Below are 15,203 nucleotides of genomic sequence, written 5' to 3'. Positions count from 1 at the left end.
CAGGGCAGAAAAACAGTTGGTGGTATGCACCGGCAAAATGGAAATCGGCCAGGTGAGAGTATCACATGGCGACATCGTCAAAAAGGCTCAATGAGTTGGCAATAGAAAATACCATTTGCCTTTGTTTGATTTCTTGGAGCCTTTGCAAATAGCAGAGGAAAACTCAGATGTTTGTTAGCTGGGAGGATGTAAAAAGTCTTCACAGGAGTATTCCTTCTCTCCTTTGTGGCCTGCTGGTTGTGTAGCAGGTGATTTCACTTCCAGAGGCAAAGATTTGGTGGCTTGTAACACAGCTGGAGGAGGAGGAGGAGGAGGAGGAGGAGGAGGAGGAGACAGGGATGCTACCATGACACTTGGCAATTTTACAACCATGGTGCTGAATTTGAGGTCGCAAGCTGTGTCCTTCATGGAGCAAAGTGTAGCAAGAGCAGTACTAAGTGCCAGATGGTAAAACTCAGGGCTTTTTAACTAGCCAACAACTTTTGAGCGTCAGGGTAAGGCAATTTTTCCTTCATTCGGATCTCATCAATGGCCTGCTCATCAAGCTACATGGGACATTCCCAGGATGAGACTGCATGGCCGCCATTGCAATTGATACAGCAGGGAGAAGCAGGCGCGCAATCGCCATTATGAGCATTCCAACCAAAAATAACACTTTTTCTGTGTTTTGGCAGGAAATTTGAGTGTGGTTGTAGTGTTGACAGTGGTAGCAGTGCATCGGTTTTGGAAGGTACAGTCGGGCCATGGTGACTTCATAGCCTGCTTTGATCTTTGATGGAAGCACTATCCTGCCAAACATGAGAAAAAGAGTGCATGTGGGAGCTAAGGTTGAATAAACTTTGTTCATTACCTGATGGACTGCAGTGATGCCCTGATCAGAGAGGTAAGTTTGGATTTCTGCCTCAGTCAGACCATCGAGCAGCCTAGTGTAAATAACACCGTGTGAAGAATTCAGGATTCGATGGGCCTCAACACAAGCAGGATAGCCATGGAGGAGTGGAGTTGCAAGCAGCTGTTGGGGTTGAGAATCACAATTCGTCTACAAAAGCAAAGTGTCATTATATAAACAAGAGTAGGATTTCACAGAGTCAGCAATTGCATCAACGCCTTTCTGAATTATAAACAGATTAACCATAGAAAAGGACTGACCTCCTCCATTAAGTGATAACATGAGGAACTGAGGTGCAGCTGGGAGTGTCTTGGAATCTTTAGCCTCATTCCATTTACGTTTAGTAGACATAGACTGAGATAGTGAATCCTCCACAATTGGCAGTGCCTTTGATGGCTTGCTCATTCAAACTGGGTTCCCCTCAGAGGAGAGGCTCACCTGCCTTAGGTGATTGTTTATACCTCGGCACACACCTCCCAAACTTTTGACAACTGGAAATTTGGGAACGTGACAGCTCAGGTCATCACCCCTACCTGTCGACCTGGGGCTGGGGATTATGCATTACACAGTCACCTGTTATGTGGCAGACATGTTGGCCAGCCTTCAGGAGTGCACAGGGAGAAAGAAGAAAAAAAAGAGGAATTTCAAACAACAAAGTGGAGGAAAGATAGGAGATGGGGAAAAAGTGTGGAGACTGTTCTGATGTCAGGCTATTGAAAATGCAGAACACATCCCCAAAAATATTCCAGAAACATTCCCTGAGGGAGGGGAAAAAGAATAGCAAGAGGACAGACATACAGCATGGAATGGAAAAGATGATGCAAAGGATGTGGTCCCATGGTAGCCAAGCATGAACTCATCGACGAGTGGTGAGCCCCCTAGGGGGGTGGATTGTCTAATTTCAATCCTCCTCCTGTCCTGTTGAAGTTGTGCTTTTGAATTTATATGGTCTCTCCATACATCTTAGCATACTAACAATTAGATCTTGCTAAAACCACAGCATCAGAGAAACAAATTTGGTGGTTCCCTAGCCCCAATGTACGAGGGCGGTTCAGAAAGTAACCTCCGATTGGTCACAGTGCGGGTTGTGGGGGGAGTAGCGACGCCATCTGTGCGTTCACGCACTCAACAGGTCAGTCGGCATCAAGCCGTGGTCGAGTGAACGTCGTACCTGCGCTAGTTTAGTTTTTGTGGCAGTTTGAAATGTGTGCTGCAATAGAAAACCCCGCCAAATGTGAAGTGCGTGCTGTCATAAGGTTTTTTACAGCCAAAGGATATTCTGCAGCAGCTATTCATCGTGAGCTTTGTGCCGTGTACGGACCAAGAGTTATGAGTGAAGGAGTTGTCCGTGAATGGGTACGTTTATTTAAAAGTGGACGAGAAAACGTTCATGATGAAGAGAGGAGTGGTAGACCATCATTGGTGACTGACGAACTCGTTCAGACAGTTGATGCAAAAGTTCGTGAAAATCGACGTTTCTCAATGTTGGAGTTGTCTACTGGTTTTCCACAGATTTCTAAGACTCTCTTGTACGAGATAGTGACAGCAAGATTGGGTTACCATAAGTTCTGTGCACGATGGGTGCCCAAAATTCTTACCGACCACCACAAAACTCAAAGAATGGCCTCTGCATTAGACTTTCTGTCACGTTATGAGGACGAAGGAGAACCATTGTTAAACAGAATCGTGACCGGTGACGAAACCTGGATTAAGTACGTGAACCCTGAGACAAAAGAACAATCAAAGATGTGGGCACATTCAAATTCGCCTACCAAACCAAGAAAAGCCTCGCAAGATTTTTCTGCCAGAAAACTGATGGCAACGGTGTTTTGGGATGCCAAAGGGGTGTTGTTGGTTGAATTCATGGAACGTGGTATGACCATTAATCAAGACGTGTACTGTGAAACAATAAAAAAGTCACGACGGGCTATACAGAACAAACGCCATGGTATGCTGACTTCCGGTATCGTTTTTTTTGCACGATAACGCCCGTCCTCACTCTGCTCGCAGAACAACGGCCCTTCTTGAGTCCTTCAAGTGGGACGTTATCAACCATCCACCTTACAGCCCAGACCTGGCACCAAGTGATTATCACCTCTTCATGCATTTGAAGAAATGGCTCGGGTCACAGCGGTTTGATGACGACGAAGAGCTCAAAGATGCGGTCACAGGCTGGCTCCAGGCACAAGCGGGTGATTTTTATGCAGAAGGAATTTCAAAGCTTGTGAAGAGATACGATAAGTGCCTCAATCGCTATGGAGACTATGTAGAAAAATAGTGCAAAGATGTAGTTGTAAGATGTATATATTAAAATATTTTTATTTAACTTGGTGTATTTTTTTAAACCAACCGGAGGTTACTTTCTGAACGGCCCTCGTATAATCTGCTACTGCTGATTTATCTGTCTTGTCCAGGTGACAGCTGTTCACATTAATGCTTCCTTATGTAGTTCCTACATACACTTGGCCAGAAGGACAAGGCCTTCTCTCTCTCATTTTCCTATCGTCTGAGTTTCACATGCATGTATGGTTGCATTTCGAACAAATGCTTTTGTGATCCATTTCTTTATTTCAAACTGATGTTTCTGCTGGTGAGCAAGTTCTTTTGTAATTTAAATGTAATTTTCATCAGCTGTGTTCTGCTTATAATTTCTTTCTGGCTCCTACCATCCCTTGTGATCCTGCTTCACAAACAGGTAAATTCCTTTACCACTTCTAACTGCTCTCTTGCAATCTCACTCTTAGAGGTTCATATTCTTCAGTACTGCATACTATCACTTTAGTCTTGCTGTAATTTATTGTCGTACCATACCAGTTACACACAATCCTTTAATTGTGCTGGGGCCTTTTCTAGACTGGATCAGTACAAACTAAAGAAATGTTATATAAAACAAGCTTCACTTTTCAGGTACAACTGGGCTTTCTGTTCTGTTGCACTGCAGTCAAAATCATATTATTATTCTTTAGTTTCCAGCTTTCCAACAACAGCTATTTACAACCTATAAAATATTAAACGAATTTTTGTTTCGAACCACTTGGTTTGAGGGGCAACCACAGCTGTGACGATACATTTCAAATGATGAAAACTGAAACAGATGTGACAAAATGATTTATTAATGATGACTTGTTTCATGATATTATAATCATACCTTCAGGTAACTGCTGACATAAGAACAGGTTTGTTACCTGAAGATGTGAATATAATGTCACATAACTAGTTGTAATTGGTAAGTCAGTTTGATGCAGCTGTTGTGGTTTCAATCATCTGAAATGTTATTGTTTATCTTTGATGTTTTGGAACTCATTCTTTCCTGTACACATCCAAACAATAATAAACTAATCAAAAATGATTAGCTCAACATTTTGTGTGTGATGTACTTGTTAAGAATAGCATTCCAAATGACTAACGGTCAAACATGGTACCAAGCATAATTAGTTGAATAGTCAGTTTAAAAGTTATGTTTGCAACATTCAAATATATATAACACAGTATACTTGCTGCAGAAACAGAAGAAAATTTTCATTCTATACACAACAGTAGTCAAGCATCTGTGGTCAAAATAGAATTAATAAACTGTTTTCCTCCCCCAGGAATAAAAAGTAACTTGAGATACACACACATAGGACCACTCACTTTAAATGTATGGCAGTGAAAGGTAGTTACCTGGGCAAAATAACAGTTTATGACAGTTTCTCCAAACTGTGTCTGGTGCAACTGTATTCTGGCTTTTGCAGCAGCTGCAGGACAGTTATAATTTACCCTCAGTCTTCGGAAGCTTCGAAAATACTGAAATGAAATTGGCTCCCCAAACTGACGGAACAGGTTTTCTAATTCTTTCTGCAACAATGATGAAAAGGAAGGAACATCAGTCAACACTAGTTGGTAATTTTTAATTCTGCACATAAACAAGTACTGTAGGCAACACTAAAATTACATTAAAATTTATTTAGAATTATTATTCTAGCAGTCAGTCCCTGACATAGCTCTTGCAGGCATCTAGTAAAGAAATTTAAGCACATGATTTCGATCTACTAAACAAGCTTTCACTTTTATTAAAAGGAAGCTAATTAGCTACTCTACCAAAAGCCTGGAGTACAGCATACCATTTTGAGTGTATAGATTGGCAGTACTTGGAGTTGTGTGTCCTGAAGAGAAGTACTGGCCAGTAATTCTGTCTCTCTATGAACTGAATTTTCCCTTCACATGTTACAGATTAACGTAAAAAAAGTTCTCATGCTAATTATCTAAGACATTTCATGTAGTTTACATGTAATTTTGGTACTATTATTTATGCACTGTTACTTATGAACAGAAGATTACAGATTAATACTAGAATATAAGTTTGCTCTCTTTCTCTACCTGTGCTTTCAAGAGACTTGGTCTTAGATGCAGTGATTCCAGTCTCCAAAAATCACATGGTGGTCTCTGATATTTACTTCAACTGAGATGGGGAAGAAGGAAACTTGACAATAACTGAAAATATTCACATTTTGAGATAATGAGATGAAACTGAAAATGATGAGTCAAAAGTCTGAGAAAGTCCTTTCTTGGCACACCTAATTGAGCTTTTCACTTAGCTATTTTTCAATATATGGAATTAAAAAGATTGTGTAACTAAATGCAGAAATCAAATTAATAATTTAAAATTTCCAGATGGAAATGAAACATGAGACAAAAAGTTGAAAAAATAACAGGAGATTAAAGTTTGCAAAGAAGAATGTTCTTCATTTTATTTGCATGTCACCAATTTAGTCATCTATTCTTCCTCTCTATTCAAGGTTTTTTTTTGGGGGGGGGGGGGCAAGGGGGGGGGGAGACGCCATTGAACGACACCATTTTCATCTCTCAAATTATTGCTCAAAGTATATGCTGAAGTGTCAAAAACCAGAACTGTTCTAAGATATTGGTGCAATGATTAAGAATCAAATAAATCTTGTTGGCCAGTCCACAGAATTAAATTTCACAACCTAGCATTTCTCACTAAATTCAGAAATCTGTAAGGAATTTGTCAATTAAATGGGAAGAAAACTTATTCATGAAGTACTCCAGCCTTCCCACTGCTGCATACAGGCCACCTACATGCTTCACAGTCTTTGGAAGTATTCATCCATGTTCTCACACATTTTATAATTTCCTAATTTCCATTATGTTGTCATATAAAAATACTTTCAATCATAAGCATGAACTGATAGTTTAGATATATGTGAAATAACGATGCAAATATTTACGGCAAATTTTCTATTGTGATATACTGACAACAGATTTTCTTTTGTTTTTGTCTTGATGAAACTCTTACACAATATTATTCTTTATTAAATCTTTAAGTCTTATTTTAAACAAAATATATGAAACAAATATTCTTTACCTCCAAAGATCATATACCTGCTGAAAAAAATATGGCTGAAATACAACTTTAATATTTCTAACAACAAAACAAAAATAATGGCATTCTGGGCAAAATATTTAAGCCTTCCCCACAGCATTATCTACGTTATCATTCCAACTTAAATTGTTCGTAATTGTAATTTCTACATATTTAGTCGAATTGATAGCCTTATTGTGTAATCAAAATTTAATGGATTTATTTTTGTGCTAATGTGGGTGACCTCAAATTTCTCTTTATTGAGAACAATTGCCACTTTTTGCACCATCCAGATATCATGCCAAAGTCATTTTGCAAATTGTGATAGCATCATTTGCACACAATCTAATTAATGACTCCAGAACAAATGTTTTTAAGAATAGTTTACAAAGGATGACCTGGGATGAAATTTGTAATGAACCCAAGTGCTGCCATAAAATTCAATTAATTCCACAATAAATTCATACCTTTCCTCATAAACTAATCAGAAAGGACATTAGAGAGACATGTAAAAAAAAACCATGGATCACTATATGGATTAAAGTATCTTGTGCAACGAGAAGAGGGCCATACCATTGGCAAGAACAAGTAGAGATCGTGCAGTAGTTGCATACAACAAAAATTACTCAAAATTACTGAGAAAAGTTGCTAAAAATCAAAGAACATACAAATAGTGTCAGAAATCAGTAATTACAACAATCGACCTAGGGCTATATGTAACATAGTGAAATGAGAGAGAGAACAACCAGTCACAGAACAAGATAATATCACTACTGAACTGAACAGTTCAAGAGAAAAATCACAGCAGTATGTTGATAAAGCAACTCTCATAAAATTCAACTACATGAACATATCACCAACTTTTTCTGAAATTAAGAAAATTATATATTCTCTCAAAAATAAAAGCTCATCTGGGCTTGATGATGTTTCCAACAGAATACTATTGATTTGTTCCCAAATAATAAGCCCTGTCTCATCCAAAATATGTAATGCATCACAAACACAAGGAAATTTTTCCCTGACAGTTTGAAATACAGCATTGCTAAAGCCCTCTGTAAGAAAGGTGATAGAGCAGATGCCAGTAACTAATGACCTGACTTACACTACTGACATTTTCCAAAGTTTTTGAGAAGGTGATGTATTCCTGAATAATATCTAACTTGAGAAACATAAATATCCTCAGCAAATCACAGTTTGTATTTCAGAAGAACTGCTCCACTGAAAATGCCATTTACATGTTCACTCATCCAATTTTACAAGCATTAAATAACAAAATAGCACAAGTTGGTATTTTTGTGCCCTATCCAAGGTGTTTGATTGTGTGAATCACAATATTCCTAGATAAACTGAAGTTTTATGGGACTGGTGGTACAGCCAACCAGTGGATAATGTCAGATCTAACCAAAATAATGCAGAAAGTCATACTTAATAATTCAACCAATGTAGTCTGGGGACATTCTGCTGGGGAGAAATCACATCTGGGGTTCCCACAGGCTTGATCTTAGGTCTCCTATTGTTCCTCATATGTATAAACCATCTTCCACCTAACATACAACAAGCAGAATTAGTTCTTTTTGCTGATGACAGTAGTATTGTAATCATCCCAAACATACATACAGAAGAAATGATAAACAATGCCCTTGATAGTACTATTGACGTCTTTTCTGCAGATGGTCACAACCTCAGATTTCAAATGGTACAATATTCAGTTCTACACATCTAGGGGTATTACACCAATAGTACGTGTAACACATAGTGAGGAAATAATAAATAGGGCGGAAACTTCAAAATTCTTAGTAGAACTATAATTTTACATTGCTATGGATGAATAAATAAATAAATATTTTCATTCAATACTGTCATATGGAATAATGGTCTGAGCTAACTCTATTTAAGAATAAAAGTCTTCATTGCATGTGAGCAGTATGAAAGGAAAAACATCAAAAAGCTTAAATGATAGTACATGGCCAGTCAATCCCACGCAACCATCATCTGTTCATTGGTTCAAGAAACATAGATCAGAATGATTCTGCCCATTAAAACCTGTGTTATAACAGTAACATTTGTTGCAGAATCGTCACTCTCCCAATGGAAATACATTACTGACATTGTTACAGGTATTACAAAGTCCATTCAAGCTTCTCAATGCAATTCACGGTTTATTCACTAGGTGAATGTGCTGTCAACATCCAACAATGGTTCTTGCAATAATCAATGATATGAAACTATTATCTGTTCTTCACACTGATCTCGTAACCTAAAACTTTCATATCCGAATTCACTGCCTACTTGTCACAAAACCATAAGCTTCTATACTTCCTTTTAAATACTTTACCAACACTCAAAATGTAAATGGTGCTACTATAAAGAACAAACTACAGACTCATTAGCAGCCAAGAATTACACAGGCTGAACAAAGATGGAAATATTGTGCACCCCTGACAAGATGTCAGATGTACATGAATTATTTATTATTAAATGTGAGGGTCCATTCTTTAATGCAGTTCACATAATATATGGAAAACATTAAACAGGACAGTCACATCTGAAACTAATGATATGAATTTCCTTATTGCTTTTGTGATTATCTACAATCTACATTCAAAATGATCCTCACAGAACTTTTCAGGAACTGATGAAGCCCTCTTGTTAGGGACTGTAGTAAGCTGCTTCATTGCGAGTATTTAATTGTTGCTTTATCCCTACCAGGAAGTCACAGAAAATGCTTCTTATCACAGCTGACATATTAATTTTATTTAATTCTGAAGAACAGCCGCACCCATTGCTATGGGGAAACTACTGCGTACTATTTGTTCACTTGCAAAGTCTCATCTTAAACAGGTTTGACAACTCTCTACAAACAGTGAGATTACAAGAACTCAATTACAACCATGTAGGAAAACAAAGTGTTACTGTGGCTGAAATGTCATTTCACCATCTATCAAAGTCACCTGTTACATTTTCCCATAGTTGAATAAGTCATTGAAATGTCAATTGCCCTCACTACATCAAGCTTACAAGTGTGAATTACTCAGAGCTTTCATACAGGCAGTCTCTAGAACAACTGGAATTTATCGATCTCCCATTTGTCAGATAGTGTGCATGTATACTGATGGAAGTATTCATGTTAGTGCCCAATCTTCTATTTGAAATTCCCATAAGTTTCATGAAGGCATATACAAGCTTAATCATGAGTACCAGTCTGAAGACAAAATGAGAAAGAAAATCGGACAGACACCACAAAATTCAAACTCTTTTGGACAAGTATTTACGAGTATCTACATTCAGTTATTGACCAAAACACTGGCTGAAGCACCACAATAAACAAAGAAGTGTATCATCTTTGTAGGTTATTCGAGACCAAGTACAACAATGAGTACAGAAATAAAGCTCATCCTTTTACAGAGGGACTAATAATGAAATCGCAAAAAACTGGATGGGGCTCGTACCAGCTCCTCTCAAATGAGAATTCAGTGCCATAACCATTGTGAGTGTGTGTTGTGTTGAAACACTGCAGAAGCTAATGACAGGTATGTGTAAACCGAGATCTAAATCACAGCTCACAACCACAAGCAAATGAAAAGTCCTATTTCAGTAAAAAAGAAAAAAAGCCCTAATTGATTAACCACCTAAACAGCTGCAAAAGGCATATAATTATGTTTTTGATGCTGTTTGCCTTTGTTTCCATGAGAAAAGTGAAGTACTCAATATCCATCAGGCTGTTTCTGTAATGATGGAAGAAACATCCAGAGATGACTGAAGGATAAAGGTAACACATGAATTACTGTATGATGGAAATCTCTGGACTATATTTAAGGAAAATTATCAAAGTTGTACCTCTCAGCTTTGCAGGCAAGACAAAGTCAACACTTTGAGCTGTTAAGTATTCCAAAACCTTTTGATCTGCGACAAAATCGTATGCACAGGGGACATGGTCGTAGGAATGATCATTATTGGTGGTAGTTTCTCTTCACACTTTACACGTATTATGTAGACTACTTTTCACATGATTCAATAAGAAAAAAGTTGGTGGAGACTATTCATTCATTTGCATATGATATTTTTTAAGTCCCAGCCCAAAGGGGAGCCTTCAAGGGATGGGGAACAGCTGAGTCAAATACACTGTTCATTCGAAGAGTTAAACACCAATTCAGTTTAGACAAGGATTATGGGTTAAAGAACTATTCTAACAGTTGCCTCAAGTTATTTAAGTTAACAATGGAAACCTAAACCAGGATAACAAAAATCAGATTAGAGACTTTGAAATGAAAGTCTAGCATTTTTTAATTAAAACATCTACATTTCTTAAGGAGTATGACCACCACATCTATTTTTCAGAGTAAGTCTGGCAAGGATGCTCTAGCACTGTGTGGATTCCATTATAATGAACATTACAAGGTTAGATTTGGTGTTCCTTAGAAATGAGCACCAAATTCTAGTTAACTGGGGTGGAACAAAAAACATGATCTTGTTAATTAATCCTTTACTATATAAGTCTGCAGACTTTCATGGCCACTGACGCAGAAATTAAAATCTTCTGGATTGTTAGGCCACATATAAAAAGTGTCCTAACAACCCAGAAGATTTTAAATTCAATCCTTTACTATGTCCACAAAGTAATCTTATCTTTGTCAGCAACTCTCCACGATGTTGACACTTTTGCCTAAATAAACAGATATAGGACTACTTTAATCATCCAAAACGCTTCACAAGAGAAACAATTGGGAGCATGAAATTTAGGCTTGTTCGTACATCACTGTAAGCCAGAGCAGGTGAAAACGTTCAATAAAAACATGAGGTCCAAAATCTGACTTTCCCTGCAGCCACAGCGTAGCTCTTACGATAGCAGAATTCAATATCCACACCAACCGACATTAAACTGATCAAGCGCCCATTTACTTACTCAACAAAGCATCGTCATTTCAGAGACACCTATCCTATTTTCCTCCATTTCATTGTTATTGTCAGAAGTGACTAATTTACTACAAACATTAAAGCCTGGAAAATGGTACACTCTTGATGGCCCCTATTCACATCATACACTCTGGCTTTGAAACAAATTTTCTAGACATTCTGACATTGTCAGTACTGTAAGCAGGAAGGAAGGCACTCAATCACAGACAGATTTCATTATGTCCTCTATCGACATGTTTATTGGTAGTTATCCATGCAATTACCCAGTTTACTATTGAGGGACCTGATCACATCCTGAGTGGTTTAAAAATTCTTTTCCTTTCCATAAAAAGTAATCAGAATTGTCTAAACTACTGTCCCTTTATTGCTGCTGAAATGACAAATGAGCAATGAGAATGTTATCAAAAACCAATTTCTGAATTATACTGCAGTTCAGAACATAAATCCCTTAGCAGCACATTACTTTAATGACCAGCAATGATATGTTGATTACGCAATTCAGTCCAAATTCTAAACTGCATGTGACCTAAATTTAAATAATATACAGATATCACAATCAATCAACTAATTCAGGATAAGAGAAACATGTGGAGTTGTTAAGAAAATATATTTTTAAAGCGCACTAAAATATCCACAAACTTAATCAATAGGTCATATAACAAAACCAAGAGTAAATGTTTGGCAAGATCACAGCAGGCCATACACTATTATGATAAGAGCAATTTTCGTGTATTTCAAATCAAAGTTGTGAACATTGGGTAGTTTTTGCAAGTTTATTTATAGCAAACTACTTTGTTGTCACAATAAATATTTCTTATTATACCTACATCGGGCACTCTAGAAAATAATGCTATTTTACTGTTACATGCAGCATGACTGCTGGCAACTGTTTCTTTTAACTGTCTGGTTGATGTAAAAAGAAAAAAAAAGGGGGAGAATTCAACATAAAATTAAGCTCTACAGCCTATGAAAAAGGAAAAAAACCTAAATGATCTGACAAAGTAGTAACTAATGTTATTCTGTAAGTCAGTTTCATTTACATACATATAAAAGATCAGCATTGTGGTTGCAATTAGAGCTGAACAATATAGCATTTCATTAACTTTAAACAACTGAATGATAAACTTGCCACTTACAACACAAACTCTCAAAGTAAAAATCATGAACACAATCAGTAACAGCTGCAGAAAATACAACAGCATTACCAGGTGCAGTGCTCTATATTTAAAAGCAAAGGATACTTTAACAATACCTTCCAGAACTAAAGGAATAACAGTAAATATATTCCATCACCCTTACAATTATGCACCAAGGGCGTAGACTAATAAGCATTTTAAGAGATTTTGATCAAGTTGCATAAAATCAAAACACAGGCTCCAAAGTCAACGCCACCAGGATTCTACTGAATAAATATTATATCAAATTTATGGGCAGGCACACAATAGTGGAGTACATTCAGGAATTTTGTCAGGAAAAACAAAACTGGTGGGTGCACAAGCAAAATAATACTGTACATTACCAGCTACTGTTTAATACATGCTCAATGTGTTTTGGAATACCAGGAGTCAACATGTATCTTAACAACATAATAAAAACAATGTAACTTCAGGACTTTACATAAACACACTACACATAATACACGCATTCACTGAATACAGTTTTAAAATATTCCTCCTGTTGACATGCACGAACAAAATAGACAACATAACAAAAACAACTTAACAGATATTTTTATTTATACTTTTCTCTCGTCGTTTTTGAAGAGTGAGCTCTCCAAATTAGTGACAATCAAGGAGGTTGGCAGATCTTCGTCGTGAATGAGGTCCTCCAACGACCGCTCACCATCTGGATTTTGATGTCTCATGTCGCAGTTCAACTCTAATTCCGTGTAGTTTGGGTGGACGTTCGGAAGTCCATCCACTTCGTTTATAATAATGTTGTTTTCGTCATTGGACATAGGCTCATCTGAATCAACAGCCATACGACCTTCTTGCTCTTCCATTTCAGAGTTCTTGAGTACAGATGCAACTGTAACAGAATGAAACAGATTATCTACAGTAAATATTTCGAATATACTAACTGCTAGTAAACCATGTACGAAATTTTGCTAACGTATACGCCACTTATGTTTACAAATCAGTACCGTCGAGTTTAGACAGCTGTCTTAATTGTTCATCGAGTAACAACTATGACCTGCATAAAAACCCTGAGTTCTAAGCATGGCAACAACTTGTGTTTCAGCTGTAATCAGAAGCCGTCATTCCATTTATACTCACGTCGCTGCTGTGTAAACTAACGAAACGCTGATTTACCCGAAGTCAGGCCGTAATTCTCAAACTGCACGATACATGACGCATCATGAAGGATTTCGCAACTCGCAGCACCTACATTTCAACACTTGGGCCTTTAAATTATACGAACTGTTCAATGATACAACGCAGAGTAACTTCGCGCTGCCGCAACTATGGTGCACACGGCACACCTCCAACTGCAAGACTGTCAGGCAGCACAGCAGTTGGCCCAAGCATGTGTGACACCGAGCTGTAGCTCAGCGCCGTGGGCGGTGCTGCTGGAACTACTCAGTGGCGCGCAGTTCGAATAGACTTTCTGCTGTGACGAAGCAGTTTCCAGCTACCCGAACCGTTGTAGCAACGAGAGTTCCGGTAACACTCTCTTAGTGCGCTGCCAAGCTACTGGGAGCCCTGCAAGTTAATCAAATCTATCATCTCTGTTTCTTATTGGATGTTTTACAGACTACATCTACATCGATACTCCGCAATCCGCCGTACTGCTCGTGGGGAAGAGTACCCCGTACCACTACTAGCCATTTCTTTCCCTGTTCCACTTGCAAACAGAACGAGGGAAAAACGACTGTCTATATACCTTCGTATGAGCCTTAATTTCTTGTATCTTATCTTCGTCCTCCTTACGCGCTATGTACAGGGTGATTCAAGAAGAATACCACAACTTTAAAAATGTGTATTTAATGAAAGAAACATAATATAACCTTCTGTTATACATCATTACAAAGAGTATTTAAAAAGGTTTTTTTTCACTCAAAAACAAGTTCAGAGATGTTCAATATGGCCCCCTCCAGACACACGAGCAATATCAACCCGATACTCCAACTCGTTCCACACTCTCTGTAGCATATCAGGCGTAACAGTTTGGATAGCTGCTGTTATTTCTCGTTTCAAATCATCAATGGTGGCTGGGAGAGGTGGCCGAAACACCATATCTGTAACATACCCTCATAAGAAAAAATCGCAGGGGGTAAGATCAGGGCTTCTTGGAGGCCAGTGATGAAGTGCTCTGTCACGGGCTGCCTGGCGGCCGATCCATCGCCTCGGGTAGTTGACATTCAGGTAGTTACGGACAGATAAGTGCCAATGTGGTGGCGCTCCATCCTGCTGAAATATGAATTGTTGTGCTTCTTGTTCGAGCTGAGGGAACAGCCAATTCTCTAACATCTCCAGATACTGTAGTCCAGTTACAGTAGCACCTTCGAAGAAAAAGGGACCACAAACTTTATTGGCTGAAATGGCGAACAAATGTACAACTAAATGAAACTTTATAGCTCCCTTAATTCGCCGACAGATAGTGCTTAGCTCTGCCTTTTGTCGTTGCAGAGTTTTAAATTCCTAAAGTTGTGGTATTCTTTTTGAATCACCCTGTATATTGGAGGCAGTAGAATCGTTCTGAGGTCAGCTTTAGATGCTGGTTCTCTACATTTTCTCAGTAGTGTTCCTCGAAAAGAATGTCGCCTTCCCTCCACAGATTTCCATTTTAGTTCCCCAAGCATCCCCGTAATACTTGAGTGTTGTTCGAATCTACCGGTCACGAATCTAGCAGCCCACCTCGGAATTGCTTCGATGTCTTCCTTTAATTCGACTTGGCACAGATGCCAAACACTCGAGCAGTACTCAAGAATAGGTCGCACTAGCGTCCTATATGCGGTCTCACTTACAGATGAACGACGCTTTCCCAGAATTTTACCAATAATCCGAAGTCGACCATTCGCCTTCCCTACCACAATCC

General features: G+C 38.3%; 1 protein-coding gene across 2 annotated transcripts in view; it reads right to left on the bottom strand.

Annotated features, from left to right (window-relative positions):
* Positions 1-13,677, bottom strand: part of LOC126470894 (protein sarah) — a 50,069-nt gene extending 36,392 nt beyond the window's left edge. The window contains exons 1-3 of one of the 2 annotated variants that reach the window (XM_050098917.1): positions 13,442-13,677; positions 12,907-13,193; positions 4,553-4,726 (exon numbers count right to left, since the gene is read on the bottom strand). In XM_050098917.1, coding sequence (XP_049954874.1) covers positions 4,553-4,726; positions 12,907-13,167 — 435 coding nt within the window. In that variant the 5' untranslated portion in view covers positions 13,168-13,193; positions 13,442-13,677. The remainder of the gene's footprint in view (positions 1-4,552; positions 4,727-12,906; positions 13,194-13,441) is intronic. The other variant, XM_050098918.1, reaches the window with a different exon arrangement.
* Between the last annotated feature and the right edge of the window lie 1,526 nt (positions 13,678-15,203).

Source organism: Schistocerca serialis, chromosome 3, assembly GCF_023864345.2.
Source record: "Schistocerca serialis cubense isolate TAMUIC-IGC-003099 chromosome 3, iqSchSeri2.2, whole genome shotgun sequence".
Lineage (NCBI taxonomy): Eukaryota > Metazoa > Arthropoda > Insecta > Orthoptera > Acrididae > Schistocerca > Schistocerca serialis.
This window is presented reverse-complemented; position numbering and strand designations above follow the sequence as displayed.